General features: G+C 37.0%; 1 protein-coding gene across 3 annotated transcripts in view; it reads right to left on the reverse strand.

Annotated features, from left to right (window-relative positions):
• SPICE1 (spindle and centriole associated protein 1) overlaps positions 1 to 22,487 on the reverse strand; it is a 63,378-nt gene that overhangs the window by 39,317 nt on the left and 1,574 nt on the right. For all 3 annotated transcript variants that reach the window (XM_090276687.1, XM_090276697.1, XM_090276706.1), the window contains exons 2-6: positions 20,580 to 20,675; positions 15,760 to 15,807; positions 13,805 to 13,948; positions 10,925 to 11,027; positions 9,992 to 10,098 (exon numbers count right to left, since the gene is read on the reverse strand). In XM_090276687.1, the coding sequence (XP_090132813.1) occupies positions 9,992 to 10,098; positions 10,925 to 11,027; positions 13,805 to 13,948; positions 15,760 to 15,807; positions 20,580 to 20,675 (498 nt within the window). The remainder of the gene's footprint in view (positions 1 to 9,991; positions 10,099 to 10,924; positions 11,028 to 13,804; positions 13,949 to 15,759; positions 15,808 to 20,579; positions 20,676 to 22,487) is intronic.

Raw genomic sequence — 22,487 nt, forward strand, 5'->3', positions numbered from 1 at the left:
CTTCAGCTCATCTACATTCAAATGTGAGCAAGTCTCTCCCTTCTTATACTGACCCTATTACCTATCTTCAGTCTTTCACCACCAAACTTCTAGAAAGATCCAGCCTCCACATCACATTCACCATCTAGGCTCTATCACTCAAACTGTTTTCTACAAGGTCAACATCACACACTTGTTCCTAAATCAAATAGATATTTGTCAGTCTTTGCCTTCCTTTATTTCTCTGACTCGCCAGATATTAATGACCACTCACTTCTTTCCTTCAAAATCCTTTTTTTAAGAGTTTATTTTATATTTTTAGAGAGGGGGAAGGGATGCAGAAAGAAAGGGAGAGAAATATTGATGTGCGAGAGAAACATCTATCAGCTGCCTCTTGCAACCTAGGCCTGCGCCCTGACCCAGAAGCAAACCTGTGACATTTCATTTTGTAGGACAACACTCAACCTACTAAGACATACCAGTCAGGACAACCTTCAAAATCTTGATACACTCTTCCTTTCCACTTCCATTACACATACTCTCTTGGCTCTTCTTTCTTCTGGCTGTTCCTTCCCAATCTCCTTTCTTGGTTCTTCTTTTTCTACTCCTCCCTTATATCTGATATGACTCAAGGTTTTTCCTTTGGACTTTTTTTCTCTTCTCATCTGACTCAGTTTCTTTTTTTCTTTTTAATTTTGGTTTTTCAATTACAGTTCTCCCATTTTTCCCCTTTGCTCCCCCCCACCTGTCCCACCCCTTCTCTCACAATCATATCCCTCCCCGATGTCCATGTGCATGAGTCATTTATACACATTCCTGACTAAACCCTTTCCTTACTTATCCCCCTTCTCTCCCTCCTGCCTCCTCTCTCCCCCCTAATAACTGTTATTTTGCTCCCTGTTCTACTTAGTTCATTTGTTGGTGTTGTTCCTTCGTTTCCTGTATTCGGTGATATCATATGGTATTTTTCTTTCTTTGCCTGGCTTATTTCACTACGCATAATTCTCTCTAGTTCCATCCATGTTGTCGCAAATGGCAGGAGTTCCTTCTTTCTTTCTGCTGCATAGTATTCCATTCTGTAATGTACCACAGTTTTTTGACCCACTCATCTACAGGTGGGCACTTAGGCTGTTTCCAGCATTTAGCTATTGTAAGCAGTGCTGTTATGAACATAGGGGTACATAAGTTCTTTTGAATTAGGGTTTTAGGATTTTTCGGTATAATCCTAGCAGTGGAATCACTGGTTCAAAAGGTAGTTCCATTTTTAGTTTTTTGAGGTAACTCCATACTGTTTTCTATAGTGGCTGCACCAGCCTGCATTCCCACCAACAATGCAGTAGGGTTCCCGTTTCTCCACATCCTCCCCAGCACTTGTTTGTTGATTTGTTGATGATGGCCATTCTGACAGGTGTAGAGTGGTATCTCATTGTGGTTTTTATTTGCATTTCTCTGATAGCTAGTGATGTTGAGCATTTTTTCATGTGTCTATGGGCCTTCTGTATGTCCTCTTCGGAGAAGTGTTTGTTCAGGTCCTTTGCCCATTTTTTAATTGGGTTGTCTGTTTTCTTGATGTTGAGTCGTATAAACTCTCTCTATATTTTGGAGATTAGTCCCTTGTCTGAGGTATCATTGACGAATATGTTTTCCTATGTGGTTGATTTCCTTTTCAAATTGCTGATGTTCTCTTTTGCTGAGCAGAAACTCTTTAGTTTGATGTAGTCCCATTTGTTTATTTTTTTCTTTATTTCTTTTGCCTTAGGAGATGTATCCAAGAAGATATTGTTACGTGGGATATCTGAAATTTTCCTGCCTATGTTTTCCTCTAGGACTTTTATGTTGTCATGGCTTACATTTAAGTCTTTGACTCATCTTGAGTTTATTCTGGTGTGTGGTGTAAGTTGGTGGTCTAGTTTCATGTTTTTGCACATCCCTGTCCAGTTCTCCCAGCACCATTTGTTGAAGAGGCCCTTCTCATTCCATTTTATGTTCCTTCCCCTTTATCAAATATTAGTTGACCATATAGTCCTGGGTTTACTTCTGGACTCTCTATTCTGTCCCATTGATCTATATGTCTGTTCTTTTACTAGTACCAGACTGTTCTGATCACAGTAGCTTTTAGTATAGTTTGATGTCTGGTATTGTGATTCCTTCTCCTGTGTTCTGTCTGAAGATTGCTTTGGCTATTCGGGGTCTTTTTTGGTTCCATATGAATTTTTGTAGTATTTGTTCTAGGTCTGTGAAATATGTCATTGGTATTTAAATAGGGATTGCATTGAATGTGTAGATTGCTTTGGGTAGTATGGCCATTTTGATGGTGTTGATTCTTCCCACTCACAAACATGATATTTGCTTCCATTTATTTGTATCTTCCTTAATTTCTTTCCTCAGTGTTACATACTTTTCAGAGTACAAGTCTTTTATCTCTTCGGTTAAGTTTATTCCTAGGTACTTTATTTTTCTTGTTGCTATAGTAAATGCTATTCTCTTTTTTGTTTCTGTCTCTGATATTTTATTGTTGGTGTACAGAAATGCCTTAGATTTCTGTATATTTATTTTGTACCCTGCTATTTTGCCAAATTCGCTTATTATATCAAGTAGTTTTTTAGTGGAGTCTATAGGGTTTTCTATGTATACTATCATGTCATCTGCATATTATGATAGTTTTACTTTCTTTTTCCCAATTTGGATCCCTTTTATTTCTTTTTCTTGTCTGATTGATGTGGCTAGGACTTCCAACGCTACATTGAATAGGAGTGGAGAGAGTGGACAGCCTTGTCTTGTTCCTGATTTCAAGGGGAATGCTTTCAGTTTTTGTCCATTGAGTATGACGTTGGCTTCCAGTTTCTTGTATATAGCCTTAATTACGTTAAGGTATGCTCTCTATTCCCATTTTGCTGAGTGTTTTCATCATAAATGGGTGTTGTACTTTATCAAATGCTTTTTCTGCATCTATTGATATGATCATGTGATTTTTGTCTTTCATTTTGTTTAGGTGATGTATTATATTTATTGATTTGCGAATATTAAACCATCCTTGCATCCCTGAGATGAATCCCACTTAATCGTGGTGTATTATCTTTTTAATGTGTTGCTGGATCCTGTTTGCAAATACTTTGTTGAGGATTTTAGCATCTATGTTCATCAGTGATATTGGCCTGTAGTTTTCTTTCTTTGTTGTGTCTTGACCTGGTTTTAGAATTAGGGTAATACTGGCTTCATAGAAAGAGTTTGGGAGTTTTCCCTCTTGTTGGATTTTTTGGAATAGTTTGAGAAGGGTAGAAGTTAGTTCTTCCCTAAATGTTTTGTAAAATTCGCCTGTGAAGACATCCGGTTCAGGGCTTTTGTGTGCAGAGAGATTTTGGATTACTGTTTCAATTTAATTCTTTGTTATTGGTCTGTTGAGACTTTCTACTTCTTCTTGATTCAGTTTTGGAAGATTATATGTTTCTAGAAATTTGTGCATTTCATCTAGGTTGTCCAATTTCTTGCCATACAGTTGTTGGTAGTAATTTCTTACAATCCTTTGTATTTCTGTGGTATCAGTCATGATTTCTCCTCTTTCGTTTCTGATTTTGTTAATTTGGGTCTTCTCTCTTTTTTTCTTGATGAGCCTGGCTAAAGGCCTGTCGATTTTGTTTATTTTTTCAAAGAACCAGCTCCTACTTTTGTTGATCTTTTGGATTGTTTGTTTAGTCTCTGTGTCATTTAATTTTGCTCTGATCTTGATGATTTCCTTCCTTCTTCTTGTCCTAGGCTTTGTTTGCTGTCGTTGTTCCAGTTCTTGTAACTTTAGGGTTAGATTTTTTTATTTGAGATTCTTCTATCCTTTTCAGATATGCCTGAATTGCTATGAACTTCCTTCTCAAGACTGCCTTTGCTGTATCGCATAGGTTTTGGGCTGTTGTGTGTTCATTATCATTAGTTTCCAGAAATTTCCTGATTTCTTCTTTGATGTCATTTTTAATCCATTCATTATTTAATAGCATGTTATTCATTCTCCATGAGTTTGGATGTCTTTGATTTTTTTCTTTGAGGTTGATTTCTAGTTTTGAGGCATCGTGGTCTGAAAAGATGCTTGATATAATTTCAATTTTCTTGAATTCGCTGAGGCTTGTTGTGTGTCTTATCATGTGGTCTCTCTTTGAAAATGACCCACGTGCATTTGAAAAGAATGTATATTTTGCTTCTTTGGGCTGAAAAGTTCTATATATATCAGTTAAGTCCATGTGGTTTAGTGTGTTGTTCAATGCCTGTATATCCTTGGTGTTTCTTTGCTTCGAGGATCTGTCTATTGTTGATAATGGAGTGTTAAAGTCCCCTACTATGAGTGTGTTGCTGTTAATGTCCTTCTCGTGGTCTTCTAGTATTTTCTTTATGTATTTGGGTGCTCCTATGTTGAATGCATATACGTTTATCAGTGTTATATCTTCCTGATGGATTGTTTCCTTAAGTATTATGAAATTTCCTTCTTTGTCTCTTTTTATGGCCCTTGCTTTGAAATGCGTTTTGTCTGATATGAGTAATGCTATCCCAGCTTTTTTTTAATGTCTGTTTGCTTAGAATACTTTTCTCCATCTCTTCACTTTCAGTCTGTGTAAGTCTTTTGTTTTGAGGTGTGTTTCTTGTAAACAGAAAATATGTGGGTCCTGTTTTCATATCCATTCTGCTACCCTATGTCTTTTGAATGGAGCATTTAATCCATTTACATTTAAGGTTATTATTGACATGTGTTTATTCATTTCCCCTTGTACCTGTGTTCCTTTCCCTCTTTTTTTTTTTTTTTCCTTCTCTTTATTAGATCATTTCCTTTAGCATCTCTTGCAATGCTGGCTTGGTAGAGATGTATTCTTTTAGTCTTCCTTTGTCAGAGAAACTCCTTATTTCACCTTCCAGTTTGAATGAGAGCCTTGCTGGGTAGAGTATTCTTGGTTGTAGGCCTTTGTTTTTCATTGCTTGAAATATTTTTCACCATTCCCTTCTGGCTTGTAGTGTTTCTGTTGAGAAATCAGTTGATAGCCTTATCAGAGCTCCCTTGTATGTTATTTGCTGTTTTTCTCTTGCTGCTTTTAGGATTTTCTCTTTGTCTTTGAATGTTGCCATTTTAATTATGATGTGCCTTGGAGTGGACCTTTTGGGGTTCCTCTTCATTGGAACTCTTTGTGCTTCCTGGACCTGCATGACCCTTCCTGTCATCAGGGTAGAAAAATTTTCTGTCATATTCTTCCTATCAGGCCCTCAATTCCTTGTTCTTCCTCTTCCCCCTCTTGTATTCCAATATTATTTTGTCTCATGCTGTCCTGTAATTCCCTTAGACCTTCTTCACACTTTTTCAATCTTTTTTCATTTTGTTGTATTGTCTGGGAATTTTTTTCTACATTGTCCTCTAATTCACTGATCCGATCTTCTGCTTCGTTTAGCCTACTTTTGATTAATTCTTCTGTGTTTTTGACTTCAGAGATTGCATTCTTCATTTCTTCCTGGTTCTTATTAATAGTTTCTATGTCCTTTTTTATGCTGGTTTAATTCTCCATAAGTTCCCTGTAATTTTCTTGGAGCTGTTGGTAACTTCCCTGGAGGTTGTCGTAGTTATTTTGACGTTTTCGAGTACATTGAGCTTCTTCACCACCATTATTTTGAATTCCATGTCTGACATATGGGTTATGTCTCTTCCATCTACCTCTCTTTCTGGGGATTCTTCTTTTCCTTTCATTGGGAGGTTGGTTCTGCATCTTACCATACTGGATTCTTCTTGTTTGTTTTTATTTTTTGGATTTGTCTGCTTTGATTTCCTGCCTTTGTGGTATGAAATTCTTTATAGGACATCTGGGGGTTTCAGTGATGCAGCCTCTTTGATCTCCTGAGCCTGACGTTCTTGGGATACCCTCTTTGTTGTTCATTTATGCTGTCTGGTTATATTTCCGTTACTCTTTGGTGAGACCTTGCATCTGGCTAGTTGGTTGAGAGTCACTCTGGCCACCTTGTCTTGAGTTCTTTTGTGGAGATGCTGTTAAAAACATAAACACACAGCCCAGGAAAGAAACCCACACCCTCAGAAATATCCCCCACCCTCTATCCCACTATCGGTAGCCAATAAGCCAGTATTAATATAAATGTAGAGAGGTTAGGACTATTATACTATAGGAGAAATAGGTAAGAGTTGTTTTAAATGAAGAAAGAGATGATTTTTGAGAGGGGGGATGATAGAGTAGTAATAGTAGCAGGTAGTGTCAAGACTATGCAAGACAGTAAGTAATATTTACATTGTATATTAATAAAAATAAAATAAAATAAAAATAGAAAAGAGAGAGAGGGAAGAATGCAGGATAAAGTAAGAAAGTGGTAGAGTATTAGATTTATATAGTAGTTGTATGCTATATATTTAGTGTGTAAGGGAGGCTAAACAAAACTAACAAACAACAATTGAAGATGAAGGATGGGAGGGAGAGATGGTATGAAACAGATTAAAGAGAGTTTAAAGAGAAAAAAAAACCTTTTTCCCCTTCTCCTTTTTTTCTTCTCCTTTATTTTTTTTCCTTCCTTCTTTCACTTAAATTTAAAATTTAAAAGAAAGTTTTTACTCAGTTCAGCCTTTGTGTGCAGTCTTCTTTTTCTGGATCCACACCTGGTCAAAATTACATGAGTTTCAATTTTTTTCCCTGGTTGGCTGGCTCTAAGGAGCTCTGGCTGGTTTCTGCAGCTGCTTTTCTCTCACTCAGGGGCCCGCTGTAACTATCTGCTGTGAGCTGCAGCATTGCGTCTCTCCCATTTGTCCTGCGGCACCTTCCAGCAGTCCTCAAGCTTGCTGTTCTGTTGGTGCGCCAGTGAGCATGTTCCTAGTCCCCACCCTGCCTTGGATCTTGCCTTCACTCCTCCTCCCAAGAAGTCTCTGTTTTCCAAGCCACAGCACCAAGTTGCAGCACCGAGCTGTGTCCGTCCCTGGCCGGCAGCGCCTCTCCGTTCACTTGCGCGCTCTGCCAGGCCGCTTTGGGCCCTGACCGAGACTGTGTTTCTGACGCAGCTTTCCTGGCCCAATTCCACTTTTTTCTGATCAGTGGCACCGTGATGGATGTGTGCACCCAGTATGTGGTGCTGCCAGCACCGGTCTCAGTTCACACCGCTTCCCAAAGTCTGGGTCGCTCACCGTCTCCCTGTTCGCCTGCGCGACCTGCCTGCCGGTCTGGAGCTCTGACCCAGACCGTGTTTCTAACGCAGGTCTCCCGGCCCAGTTCTGCTTCTCTCTTTTAAGTGGCAATGTGATACGTGCACCCGGAGGCATGGGGTCGCCAGTCCAGACCTGTCTGACTGGAGGATCTCCACCCAGATTCAGATCATACAGTTTCCCACAGTCTGGGCCACTTGCTGTCCTCCCACACCTCTGGCTGCTTCATGGAAACCTTTCTATTGTTTCCCTACAGGACTCCACTGATCCCCGTGCCCACAGTAGGCAGCAATCTCCAAGAAGATTCCAGGCAGTGAGCTGGTCGGTCTGCAGCTGTTCCTCTGGGGTGTGGTCCGGTAGGAGCGTGGGGCCTGGTGGGTCCAGCAACTCCTCCCGAGGGCACTGGCGGGCCTTCTGCCCTTTTCCCCTCGCTCTCGCTCTCCCTTCCCCACTTGAGCTGTCCGAAGTTTGTACTCACTCCCTGGTCTCCCTGTCTCTCTCCCAAGCTTTCCACGATAGGAGCAAGCAGACAACACTGCTACTTACTCCGCCGCCATCTTCCCTCTCCAAATTTTCTCCTGACTCACTTTCTGAATGATTGTATTTAATTTCAAAGCTGTAGTTACCAGTCAAATGTTATTAATTTTCAAATTTCTGTCTTCATCCAGATCTTCCTTGAGCCCTAGACATTTATATCCAACCACATAAATGCCTAAAAGATGTCCCTGGTAAAACATCCTATACACATATCCTCAACATGTCTAAAGCTGATCATCTCCTTAAGCCTCTCCTATCATTCTTGCCATATTACCTATGACCATAAATAGCATCACCATCTACTCAGATCCTCAAGCTAGCAATTGGAAATTATTTTTGTTTCTCATCTGTCACATCCAATCAGCGACCCAATCCTGTCAATTCTACCCCTTTTTCATCTCTCAAGCTATCCCTCTTGCCCTCTATCTTCTTCCCTATTGCCACTGCTTTGGGTCAGGTTCTCACCACTTCTCATTAAGATCCCAAGCTAAGTCTTCCACCCAGAGGCTCTGTCCAGTCTTGTCCCTCCCAACCCATTTTCCATGGTACAGCCAATTTCACCATGACTCCATTCCCAAAATCCTTTAGCTGCTCTACTCTTACTTTCTTGTTCCTTAGCCTTTTATAACCTCGCTCCTCCCTGTCTCTCTAACCGCAGCTCTTGCCACTTTCCCACCCCCATGACAGAGACCACAATTATTGGAGAACTAACATTTTAATAAGTACCAAAACATAAGTGGTTTTCAGCTAGGGATATAACTACTTAATATATATATAACAGTCTATTTAAGTGTCTTTGTAGAAAAAAGTATACTTATCAAGTCTCTAATTATTCTGGACCTTGTAATTTCCTAAGATTATCCCTCTACTTGATGATTCCCCCTTTTTCTAGAAGATATAAAAACTAGGAAATTGCATTAAACATGTACTGAGTCCTAATCATTCATAAGAAGTTTTATTTTAGTATTAAGCTTTTCATGGGCTTTTAAAAGTGGTTTATTATCTCAAAACTCTATAAACATTTTGATTTAGAGTTCTAATTAGGTTAGGATACAGCTAAAGTTCCACTGCTATAATATAATTTTCCCACGAAACTAGTCAATAAATGCCAAGTTTCTTGGATAGCTATTTTTTAAACATACTACAGTGATACCTCGGCTAACAAGTGATCCTGCTAATGAATTTTTCTGCTAATAAAGATTTGTTTTACTGTTTTCGAGCTCGCTAACGAATGTTTTCGTGGATGCGTGCACTAACATAAAGTAGCAAACATGAACAGTTAAGCCATTCCAGAAACCTATCTTTCCCGTCTGTATGTGAGTGACAAAGGAATGAGCTGACCACATCACACAGGGAGACCCATCAACCCGCCTGGGTTGTTTACGTTGGAGACAGTGAGAAGTGAGAGGCCTGATAAGATAAGCTGCTTCAGATTTGATGACAATGTACTGTAATTGTGTAAAGATCGTCAGTTTTTCATTCTACTTTCCATTCTCCTTCATCCATTTGGGTAGCTGTTCATCTCAACCTTTGGCGAGTTTTTGCCCTTTTATAGTGTGCTTTTACTATTTTATAAAACTTATCTTTAAATAGTGGGTAGCATCCAGAATGAATTAAATGATCTTCAATTGAAATCTACAGGAAATCATGTTTCAGCAAACAGAGAATTTGGCTAATGAATGTGATTCCAGAACGAATTATCTTAGTTAGCTGAGGTATCACTATAATACATTAGAGGAAAATAATATTTAATGAAGAACTACTATCTAATGTTATGCTAGGCACTTTACATAACATACCTCAGCTGATCATCCTAACAACCAAACAGGTATATTCTATTATCATTTAACAAAAAACACTGAGCCAACTCAGATACCTTAAAACACCTAGTAAGTAGCAGAATATGACACAGATCCACCTGACTCCATGCTGTTTCTATAATGTCAGATGGTGGCAACAGTTTATGGAGCCAGGCAGCCTAGATTTGAATGTCATCTCTGATGCTAACTAGCTATGTGATCTTGGATAAGTCACTTAAATTTTCTTAGCCTCAGGTTGTTGTTTTTTTTTAATCTGCTAAATGAGGATAATAGTGCCTACCTTCTAGGTAAGTACTCACTATGGGTTAGCTTTCTAGTCCTATCTTATTTAGTACAAACACTACCCACAGAAAGTGCAATATGATTAAGAACAATTCTAGCCACCACAACTTGCTATTTGTTGACATTTAAGCCTTTGAAATGGTTACCACAATGCCTACATCAACTTAAACTTAGTTTCAGCATGAGCACTTCAGCTGCAAGCAGAGCACATTACCTGAGGCTCCACAACAGATTCACCGAGGATGGCCTGGGTGATAGGGTCTTGATTTACCAGGATGGGACCTTGAGAGGAATCAGGAGCCACTGTTACATTTGGAAACCCTGCAAAAAAAATGTTGTGATGATTTTGTTTCATTTCATTAAAGTGATTTCACAAACACTATACACCGTTATAGGTTTGTATCATATGAAAATCTTTAATGATACTAGCAGCTCACACTTATACAGTACTTAATATATGCCAGGCACAGTTCTAAATGCTTTTACATATATTAAACCATTTTACCCTCACAAAATTCTATGAGGTTGTTACTGTTATTATTTTACAGATCAGTAAAATGAAACTCAGAGACCTGAAGCAACTGACCCAGAGTCCCACTGACAAGTGGCTGAGCCAGGATTCAAACCTTTAATCTAAAAACTAATGACCTTTTTTTGAAGATTAAAATAAGCAATGGATTATATGCACATTTAATACTATGTATTAAATACTATGCAATACTATGTATCTGAGAAGAAAGGAAGTTCCTTTCAGAAAGAAACTTCAATTGCTTTAGATTTCAAATTAAACTTTACTCAAATTACATATAAACATAGTTACTTCAATTATATGGTTAATTTAATATTGATAAACTAAAAATTAAGTCATATTTTAGACAATAAAATCTTGTACATCGTACCATAAAATATTTTAGTAGATAATAACAACATACTTTTCCTTAGGTGAGTAATTTATAATAGTTAATATTCTTAGTGAAGAGCAAACAAATTATAACAAAGGAATACCTGATAACTCTTGTATGCTACCCATTCTAGGATATTTGTAATACAAATAGTATGCCTAAAAATATTTTAAATGCTTTCAAATAGCCATCTGTGGCTATGGTTAATAAGAAAAAGAGGCTTTTGTTTGAATTGAATACTTTACCTGTGCGCCTACGAGGAAAATCAACAAACAGATCCTTGGCTGCAGCCATCAAATGATCAGATTTTTCCAACACATCCCGCATCTGGTATTGATCGGAAAGAATCTAGACATGTATTAGTGATAAATATTATTATTCAGAAAAAATATATATATATATACTTACCAAATCACAAAGAAGTCCATATAAAGGCAAAAAGCATAATAATCATCATGGGTCACTACCTTACTAAAATCCTTCCATGATGATATCCTTAAGTACCAGCAGATGGGGCTATTACAATAATTAGTGGATTTCAAATGCTGGGCTGCAATCCTGAGAAATATTGTACACTATTAAACTGTGACCCAATACCCACATATAAATGTAAATGTAAATATGTAACAAAATAAAATTTTATTTAACCTTACTTAGTCTTTGGAAATCAATTCTTTTTAGTTTCTGCTCTACTTTTTAAAAAAGTTTTTAAGCCTCACCTGAGGATATGGTTATTGATTTTAGAGAGAGAAGAAGTGGGGAGAGGGAGAAAAACATCAATCAGTTGCCTCTCATATGCATCTTGACCAGGGATCGAACCTGCAACCTTTTGGTTTACAGGACAACACTCCAACCAACTGAGCCACCCAGCCAGGGCACTTTCTGTTCTACTTTTTTAAATGATGATTGTAATTCGCTAATTTGATTTCACAATCCGTTAACAAGTTGTGATCAGTTTGAAAAACACAGATTAATGTTATGGATCTTTGAGCCATAAACTTGAAGGTGTGAATCTCTGAGCCATAAACTCAATCACTGAAGTGATTTCATAACCCACAACTTTAAAAACATGATGTAAAATATGAGTTTGAGGGCATTAAACAAACATGTGATGCTTGTTTCTGAATTTATATAATTCAGGTTTTTATCCTGGAGGGATGAGAACTTTAAAAATACCGTTACAGTAGTGCCTCTGATTATGCATTTTCAACATAATTATAAGCAAGGAAGCAGGCTAGAGCAAAAGCAAGCCAACTATACCTATCACTATAGAGGGCATTATTAAGTTGAAAGGAATCTCAAAGTTGGAAACTGTCCAGTTTCCAACACTGGCTCAAGTCAATAGGACATCTAGTAACAAATGCTCTTTCCAGAATTTCTCTAGACCATGTACTCAGTACATAATATGATCTCAGTTACTGTTTTAAAACACAGGGAAAAATAACATGTCACCTTCTTACTTTTCCCCCTTCCTGCCATGGCGAAGCAGGTTGGCTGACTCAGTTGGTGAAACTGAAGTCCTGAATTTGTTCTTTCCACAAAGAGTAACCTTTGGAATGGTATAAGACAAACGGCACATTTGGAGCCAGAAGATTGGGACCCTAGGTCCAGTCAAAAGACACTAAGCAAAATCTAACCTCTTTAACCTTAGTTTCTTGATGTGTCCATGAAGATATAAACACCGCTTTAACCCCACAGGGGTGTTACAAAGATGTGGACACATTGGAAACCTGTGTACCGCTCTAGAAATTTGAGAATACTGTTACAACTTAAATTATATTATCCCATGCACTAAATTTCTATCCCTTATTAGCCATCTGGCAAATTGTACATTTAGAGGTTAGGAAATAAATGGAGCATTATAATGTATTGCTTATACTAGAAAAATTACACAGAGAGAGAAAATAAAGAAAAGAAAAATTCAGAACATTAGCAGGAGCAACTAAGAAAAGGAAGAAAAAGCAAAAGCCCAGAGTCACCTCAAAAGAGCTGCCTTTTTTTCCTGGCCAGATGTGTGTTCTTAGGCCTCTCACTAAGAATTACCACACAACATTTAAATATACGTGACTTGCCTAAGATCACTGAAAGATAGTTATCTGTAAAGAACCGGTTTCTCTTAATCTACTGTTCTTTTTAGAAAGTCATGTAAACATTCATTTGAAAGATATAATTCTTCCTGATGACTTATAAGACCAAGACTTTTTTATTTCACTAAGAAGCCTAATGAATTTCTCAAAAGTTAAGAGTGTGATTTAAAGCTGCAGTGAAAGGTCAGCCAGCCAGCCAAGTGCCATAAGCTTCAATGCTGAACAAGACTCTATGCTACCAACGAAGCACATTTGTTTTACAATGATTTCAGCCCAAGTAAAAGAAGGATTTTTCTCTTTGGTTTCCTCTTATTTCCCATATTGCTTATTCTGACACATCTGATTATTTATTCAAACACCCTACAACTGACAAAAAAGTTAAGTCAAAGATGCCCTGGCTGGGTAGCTAAGTAGGTTAGAACATTGTCCCAACACCCCAAGGTTGAAGGTTCAATCCCCAATCAGGGCACACAGAAGAATCAACCAATGAACACATAAATAAGTGGAGTGACAAATTAATGTGTCTCTGTCTCTCTTTCTTTCAAGTCAATAAAATTTTAAAAATTTAAATGAAAATATATATATATACACAAAATTAAGCCAAAGACAGTCGCTTACTAAATAACTTGTTGGATAAGCACACACATTATTTTGCAAAATAATCTAATAGCACTACATATGAATTGAGAAAAACAACAGCAGTTTATATATATTATATGGCGGAAATTATTTGCCAAGGACTGTGCTAATCACTGTAGAAATCTCTTAATAATACCATTAGGCAAGTAGTGTTATTCCCACTCTGAAGATGATAAAATTTAGGGAGAAGTTAATAATTTGCTTACTGTGATTCACACTGCAGAGTTGTGGAGCCAGAACTGTCCGTTTTGCTTTTTCCAAAATCCACATGTAAATCATTGGATAAGGATGCAGTAATTACTAGTCTTTCCAATGTGAATCAAATTTGGGGGCAAACAGAGAAACCTAGATATCTCTTTCTTCTCTTTCAAACTCTAAGATATTGCAGTTTAGCATTACCTCCTTCATGATAGACAATCTCCTTTTCTCAAGATTAGAAATTTCTGGTTTCTGCTTCTTCCATTTTCTCTTCAAAGCTTTTTCTTGGCGTTCCCAGTGCACTAAAGCTCTATTCTTTGATTTGTGTATTTCATGACGACGTATCTATATAAAAAAAAATTATAAAAGAATGTTTCAGGAGCAAAAAAGTTGCCTATTCAGATGGTAGGATCACTTAATATATATTTCATCTTTTAAAATTATTTCTGATTCAACATATGTATATTTACATATATATATATTCACAGCCAAAATTCTAAGTCTTCTATATCTAGAACTACTAGACCTAGCTATGACACAGAACAAAAAGTTTATTGATTTATACTTGCTTCGTACAGGACTATCCAATAAACTAGTGGTTTTTTCAAACTGCATGCTAGGACTCACTTTGTGGGTGGTAAAAATCAACTAATGGGTCAAGACCAACATATGTTAAAGATTTTATTTATTTATTTTTAAAGAGAAAAGAAGGGAAGAGAGGGAGAGAGAAACATCCATGGGTTATTTCTCGCATACCCCCAACTGGGGACCTGGCCCACAACCCAGGCATGTGCCCTGACTGGGAATCGAACCAGCAACCTTTTGATTCACAGGCTGGCACTGAATCCACTGAGCCACACCAGCTGGAGCAAAACCAATATATTTTAAATAAACGAGAATACAGAATAGAAAATGTTAAGACACATTGCACATAATAAAGAATTGTTTTATTAAACTTCTCAGCTACATATATGTCTACATGTACAATTACACATACATACAGAGCACAGCATAAAAGGCATAAAACCCACTGAGTCATCTTTGACAAAGACACACCCATTTCATAATACTCACACAACTCACACATATAGTGAACTTCTTATACTGTGGAACTTCAGTTCTCAAACTTAATTAGTTCCAGAAGGCTGTTCAAGAGCAATTTGTTAAAAAAATGAATCATTTTTTCCCATTAAAAGTAATGTAAACTGAATTATTTTCCAGACCCCCAAATGATTCAGTTTTAACCCTTCTTGTACACTATATGTGTCTAATGTACAGTTTAATCAAAAAATAAATACTTTAAAAACAAAAAGACATGATTTGTAAATAAAAATTTAACAGAAAGCAAATGAAATGTACAGTAAAAAATGAAAATGTATGTACACACAGGAACTTACCTTTAATGTTGAGAGCTACTGATGACTGAACATGGAGAGGAGGGATGGAGGGATGTTACTGTTTAGAAGGGGAGTCCCCTTCCACAAAAAGGTCAGGTTGCTGTTCTTCTGGGATTCTTTCTCTTTCCTCTCCTTGCTTCACTAGAATTTACTTCAGGCTCACTGGGGCCTCTGTCTCACTAAAAACCTATCCAATGATGTCTGTTTTTGTCTGCGCTTTAACATTTGCCTAAAGTGAAACACTGCATTGTCACTGAAAAGGTTTATTGCAGGGTTTGCTACTTCTTTGTCAGGGTGATATTTCTCAATAAAACTGTAGTTCTTCCCATTTCCCAAGTGTTTCTTTGATTAATGAAATAGGAAAATCCTCCCTTCCCTCTTTTCTACCTCTTCAATTGCAAATTGAATAATTTAAGTTTGAGAACCGAGTTTCCACTATATCAGCTTGAAAGGGTTTTCCGGTGGAGCACCAAAGCTTTGTCCAACAACAGACATTTTTTTCTGTGAACAACGTGGTAGAGAACCAAACTGTTGGGATGGGAGACGTTTGAGAACCCAAGTTTGACTCTACATGCGAACTGATATTCTTAGTTTGTAAAAACAGTGAGTCCAGTAGGTGTGCTTTTTTATTTTATATTGATAAAACCAAGACTAAATATAACAACTTTCAGTAAGTACCTCTGGCTTCTATTCTGAAAGTTAGAAACTGATTATTAAATAAAACACTAAATAAATCTTAACTTTTGATTTTAAACTTACCAGATCTTCAGGAGTTGCCCGATGAACTGTTAGATCATTCACGGTATTCTGCAAAAAAGATGAACTTTCTTTAAAAAAAAAAAAAAAAAAGTTTCTTACAAAATATTAGCATTTACTGGATTTTTTTAAAGTAAGATTTTAAAGTTATTCACTTTTTTGGGTAATTTTCTTACAGGAAAAATTCCCTTTAGACTAGGTTAAAAAATTATTTTAAATAAGTTTTAGTTTATTTTTCATAACATTGGTTTTCCTGTTTTCCTTTATATGCCAGATAAATCTCAGTTAAAAGACTATATTTAATTAAGCATGCTACTCTCCAAGAAACCTTTCTTTGAAGAGTTAAGAGGTTTGATCATAACAGTTTAGCAAGATAAAGTTTCCATTTTTAATTGAAATATTAATAAAATTATTGTATATTTTATATTATATAAAATAAATTTATTTAAATTGAAATAAAATGCTAGTTTGTTATTCAAACTTCTTAACCATATTTTTTCCACATTCTTCAGAAAGTTATACCATACATATTAACAGATAATTGTTCATTTGTGTGTTTTTAGGTATGAGTATGTACTTGATTTTAATGGCTGAAAACGAATTCAAATTCCTAGGACCAAAAAGTATTTTCTTTTCAGGAACCAGTATTCTCAATTTAAATATTAGTATGGATTACTTCTAGGTGTCTTGGAGAAAACAACAGACTATCAAGTTCTTACAGAGAATGAGGACTAAATTCAGCAAGCAAGTATACATTTATTAAAAACAATGAATAAAAGAGGGTAGTATGTAATACAAATAAGTAAAAGCTAAAGTTGTAGTTTCCCAACTGTATTCCACGAAATGAGGCACTGCTAAAACGTTCTAAAAGATAAGCTTATCATTATAGGATGGTTCAATTTGTGACCATTTAAATACCTTGAGCATGGAACCTATCATGGTTAGAGATAGAGTTTGTATAATTTCATAAAATATGAAGATAGTCACATAAATAATAGGCACAAAACTAACATGGTGGGGATACCACACTGCACAGCTCAGGGGAGTACCATTAATATCCTAGTCTATAGGGTAAATAATACCCTCTTGGCATTGTGCAGTGCACAACCTAGACAGCTCCAAATAGCAGTCCTGCCATTTGGCCCTTTCCAAAATGACTTCAGCCATTTTGTTACACAGGTTTGATAAGGCAGGAAATAAAACAACTTAAAGAGTTTTACTACTAAGAGAAATATAGAGAACTGAGCCTGGTAAAGTAGCTGTTGATATATTCAGACTTAACTTTTTGGCCATAGTTTGTATTTACCTCAAGGCTTTCTATGCTTGAACTCTTGTTCCTTTCATATTCATTTAGAAAAATAAAAGATACAACTATAAAATCATGAGAATTATTATTTTTTTAAGTATATTTTATTATGTTGTTACAGTAGTTCCAATTGTTTTCCCCTTTGCTCCCCTCTGCCCAGTACCCCCCTTTCCTCCAGCAATCCCACCCCTCTTAGTTCATGTCCATGGGTTGTGCATATAAGTTCTTTGGCTTCACCCTCTCCTATATTATTCTTAACTTCCCAGTCTATTTTGTACCAACCGATTATGCTTCTTAATCCCTGCACCATTTCCACATTTCTCCCCCTTTTCCCTCCAAGCTGATAACCTTCAAAATGATCCCCATACCTATGCTTCTGTTCTTATTCTGGTTTGCTTAGTTAGATTTTGTTTTTATTTTTTAGATTCAGTTGTTGATAGTTGTGAGTTTGTTGTCATTTTAATGTTCATAATTTTAATCTTTTTCTTAAGTAAGTCCCTTTGACATTTCATATAATAATGGCTTGGTGATGATGAACTTCTTTAGCTTTACCTTATCTGGGAAGCACTTTATCTTTCCTTCCATTCCAAATGATAGCTTTGCTGGAGAGAGTAATCTTGGTTGTAAGTCCTTGCTTTTCATTACCTTGAATATTTCTTCCCAGCCCCTTCTTGGCTGCAAAGTTTCTTGGGAGAAGTCAGCTGGAAGTGTTATAGGCATCCTTTTGTAGGTAACTCTCTGCTTTTCTCTTGCTGCTTTTAAGATTCTCTCTTTATCTTGAACCTTTGGCATTTTAATTATAATGTGTCTTCATGTGGTCCTTTTGGGGTCTAGCTTGCTTGGAACTCTCTGTGCTTCCTGGACTCGTATGTCTATATCCTTCGCCAAATTTGGGGAGTTTTCCTTCCTTTTTTTTCACATAAGCTTTCAATTTCTTGCTTTTTCTCTTCTTCTGGCACCCCTGTGGTTCGGATGTTGGCATGTTTAAAGTTGTCCCAGAGGTTCCTAAGCCTCTCCACATTTTTTTCAGTTCTTGTTTCATCATTCTGTACTGGTTGACTGTTTTTTTCTTCCTTATGTTCCAAATCATTGATTTGAAACCCAGTTTCCTTCCCTTCACCATTGGTTTTGTGTGGATTTTCCTTTGTTTAATTTGGCATAGCCTTCGCTTCTTCCCTTATGTGTTGCCATACTCAAGCATATCTGTCAAGCCTGTGAGGATCTTTATCACCAGTGTTTTGAACTCTTCTTCTGTTAGGTTGGCTATCTCCTCGTTGCTTAGTTCTCTCACTGGAACCTTGATCCATCCCCTCTTTTGGGCCACACTTCTCTGTCTCCTCATCTTGACAGACTCCTGTGTTTGTTTGCCTCTGTGTCTTAGGTAGAGTTATCACTCCTATTACGTTGTAAGGGGCAGAGCCTTAGGTATTTGTCCGTACAGGGCAACCACTTTGTGGCGCTATATGTGGGGAAGGGCTCTGAGAGGAAACAATGCCACTTGCTCAGCACTCACCCCTTTTCCAGGTACTTCAGTCATTTCCGTATGGCACTGGCGCCTCTCTAGCTGTTGCCCTGGCCATCATTCCCAGAATGGTTGGGTCTGTGGACATTCAGGGCCGTGGGGGCCCTTTAAACAAGCGGACTCTGCTGAGAGACCAACAGTTTCTGCCTTCGTCCCAACCCCCACTGGTTTGCACAGTCAGAAGCAATGAGGCTTGATTTTCCCCGGCGCTGGGACTGTGAGCTGTGCAGCCTGGTCTGGGGCTGGGAGAGCTCCCCAGGGGTCCCACTCAACTTTTTAAAACATGTAACTCTACTTTTCCACCACTGCTGCCGCCACCACACCACATCCTCCCCACCCCGGCTCCACCCCTCCTGCCTGTCTGGGTATTTCTTCTTTATATCTTTTTTTGCTGGACTTCCATGCAGTTTGATTTTCTGGAACTTCTGGTTGTTTCTAGTTTTGAGGTAGTTGCATTCCTTCTTATTTGTGGAGGGAGACGCAGCATGTCTGTCTACACCTCCATCTTGGCTGGAAGTCTAGTTGTCTCTAGTTTTGAGGTAGTTGTATTCCTTCTTAATTGTGGAGGGAGACGCAGAGTGGCTGTCTAGGCCTCCATCTTGGCCGGAAGTCTGTGAGAATTATTTTTAATAATCATAATAGAATTAAGGTATATAAGTTAAGTGATATGCTTGGAATTCGTTCTTATGGGAGAAAATATAATTTCATTAATAATATTGCCACTTAAAGCAATTTTCTTTTAAAATTGCCTTTAAATCTAATTACAAGCTATTTCAAAAAACATCTCACTATTTTTATCAAAACAGTATTATTCAGTTTATCTCTTTTCCTTCATTTAACATTCACTCCAGACAACTTACAACTACTTTCAAGTTCAGTCTACCTTCAAAAAATGTATTTTTTCCAACACTGGAGATAAAAGTAAATGAGAAAAGTTCTGATGCAATTTCAAATGATGAGTTTCAACTGTGTTTTCAGCAATGGCAGCATATTGGAATAAAAATTGAACTCCCCCCAAATAACCACTCTGAAGGGGGACAATATTTATGTTATTGTGTGCATTTTTTTCCCTTCCATCAGTTTTATTACCTTAGAATCACACCCTTATAAAAAATAGTTTATAGCCAATCAGATGGTACTAAAACAAATTTAAATACAGAAATCCCTCTGTTCCACTTCCAAAGGCCATCATTTTGCTCAGGAAAACTGGCTAAGATGGTTGGTCACAATCCAGATGTTTCCAAGTCTAAAAAAATCCCTGAATTCCAAACTAGAAAGCAAAGGCATCTAAAGTCCTTTCTACCCCTCCCTCTCTCAAATCAATAAACATGTTTTTAAAAAACAAAATAATAAAATTTTTTTAAAAGTCTCATGGTCCAAATCCAAGTACCGGCTACAGAAGATAAATATTCCCTTGATAATATGAGGCAGTATTCAGGGTAGAAGCCATGAATCGTGTCCCAGGTACCTGAGACTTGTCCTTTATCTTAAGAGAATCTTTGTACTGCAAGTGACCAGCCTCTGGAGGTGAGCAACAAGTTGAGGGGTTAGAGAGCAAGAATCATCTCCTTTTTCCACCAAAAATGCTCCTCATGTGATTATGGCATCACTGATTGCTATGGGGAAATATAAAAAGTGCCCCAAAAATTCAGACATCAGTCACACGGGTTAGCGAGAGTGGTCTTAAAGCAGTGAGTTCTCAAAGTGGAGGTGAGGGAACTTTTTCAAAGCACATTCCCAACCCCATAAGATCCCAACTCTTCAAAAGAAGTAGAAGATACAGCCTCAACTCACGTATTCTATAAAAAAAAAAAAAATTCCGCATAGGATTCTGCTCTTCCCCCTGAGACCTAGGATTTAACATGCCCATAGACCCATGCCACCCTGTTACATGCTGAGCCCCATTCAGAACACTGTTCTGACTGACTAGGGCCTGTTAGCAAAACTATTCCTCCAGAGTTATGCTACATTGTTTCTTACCCCACCTAGACTTACATCCCATTCTTGCTTCACTGAAGTTCTCTTCTTCACTTTCAGTGCTTTCCTTCCTCCTCCCCGGGGACTGTAACGGTTCACTCTGACAAATGACATCTAGGAGTAATAATCATATCAAACTTTTAAAATGTAAAAAAAAAAAACCTAGTAATTAAGTATCACCATAGAGGGGAAAAAAGAGATCTAGGAAAATAAATTTTAAAACATCAGAAGGAAAATTTAAGCATAGTGAAAGGAGCAGATTACCAAAATACCTTGTTCTTTCACTTCACTGTTAATAGAAAATTGTGAAAGTTAACCAATAACTATAATAAAAAGGGTTCTTAAAGCAATAATTTCTCTTTATTTGCTTAATAAAAAACACTCTGGGAATACAGATATTATGAAGTAAAGCAGAGCACTGAGACAGTAGTCATACGGTTTGTCATCAGATATATAAATTCACAATTAATATAGAAAATGTCAGTCACATGCGAGAAAAAGAGAGGGAGTTCTTTTTTAAGCATTCTAATGCTCAAATCACTGTTAGATGCATACGTGCTTACTGTAATGAAGATGGCTAAATTTTAGAGAACAAATAAGTTATGGTACCATTTCTAGTATAGTTTTCACATAATACTAAATGGGGCTGATTATTGATACTAAACTGGAATTTAGAAATGGCCAACATTTGCTCAGCACTCTTAAAATAGTAATGCTAAGGACACTGGACTAACCATTTTATTCACAAAATTTTTAAAAGACTCATAGTCCCTGAACACTAGGACATGACTCCTATTCTAGAACTTCTTTATAAACCTAAATAATTACAAAACTTTCCACTTGACTGCCTTACTCCAATATCATCCCAAAACAAAGACTCTAGTATTTTCCTTAAGTACATTTAAAAAAATCATTTGGTCTCCTATAATAAAGATACTTAAATGTAAGTATTTCCCAAGAATTTGCCCTCAGTCCTCTTTGCTCTCTGTCCTATATCATCAATCACACTCTTTGAACATGGTATCTTATTTCAGGGTTTATAATCCAGTAAAGGAGATAAATCACATAAAATTAGAAAATAACATTTAAATTTTAGGATGGGACTAGTGATGATGGTGAGGATAGTGATCATGACAGTGGTGGTGGTAATGATGGCAATTAGCTAACACATACTGAGTGCTCACTACAGACCAGGTACTGTTCTAATCTCTTCCCACATGTTATCTCCTTTAATCCTCACAGTAATCCCATGAAGTATTTACTATTTATTACTCACTTTAAAGATGAGACAACTAAGGGACAAAGAGTTAATCAACAGTGAAGGTAACGAAGCGAGTAACAGAGCCATAAATACCATTTAAAAAAATATGGAATGAAACAGAAGTCCAAACAAACCCTTATGTTTATGGTCAGTTTATATTCAACAAGGGTGCCAAGAAACAATTCAATGGGGAAATAACAGTCTTTTCAATAAACAGTGCTGGAACAACTGGATATCTTTATGAAAAAAAAAACAAAGAAGTAGGACCTCTACCTCATAACATACATAAAAATTACTTAAAAGGACCACAGACTTAAATGTAAGAACTAAAAGTATAAAACACCTAGAAGAAAACATGAACCTTTGGTAAAGGAATGTTTTCTTAGGTATGATGCCAAAAGCACAAGCAACCAAGAAGAAATAAATTGGACTACATCAAAATTAAAAACTTTCGTGCTTCACCAAGAAAATGAAAAGACAACCAAAGGAATGGAAGAAAAATATTTGCAAATTATGTATCTTATAAGGAACATGTATGCAGAATATATAAAGGACTCTTAAAACTCAACAATAAAAACATGGATAATCCATTTTTAAAATAGCTAAGGGATTTGAATAGACATTTCTCCAAAGAAGATATTTTAAACAGTCAATATGCATGTGAA

The sequence above is a fragment of the Furipterus horrens genome, unplaced genomic scaffold (assembly GCF_987537825.1).
Source record: "Furipterus horrens unplaced genomic scaffold, mFurHor1.1.pri manual_scaffold_1, whole genome shotgun sequence".
Taxonomy (NCBI): Eukaryota; Metazoa; Chordata; class Mammalia; order Chiroptera; family Furipteridae; genus Furipterus; species Furipterus horrens.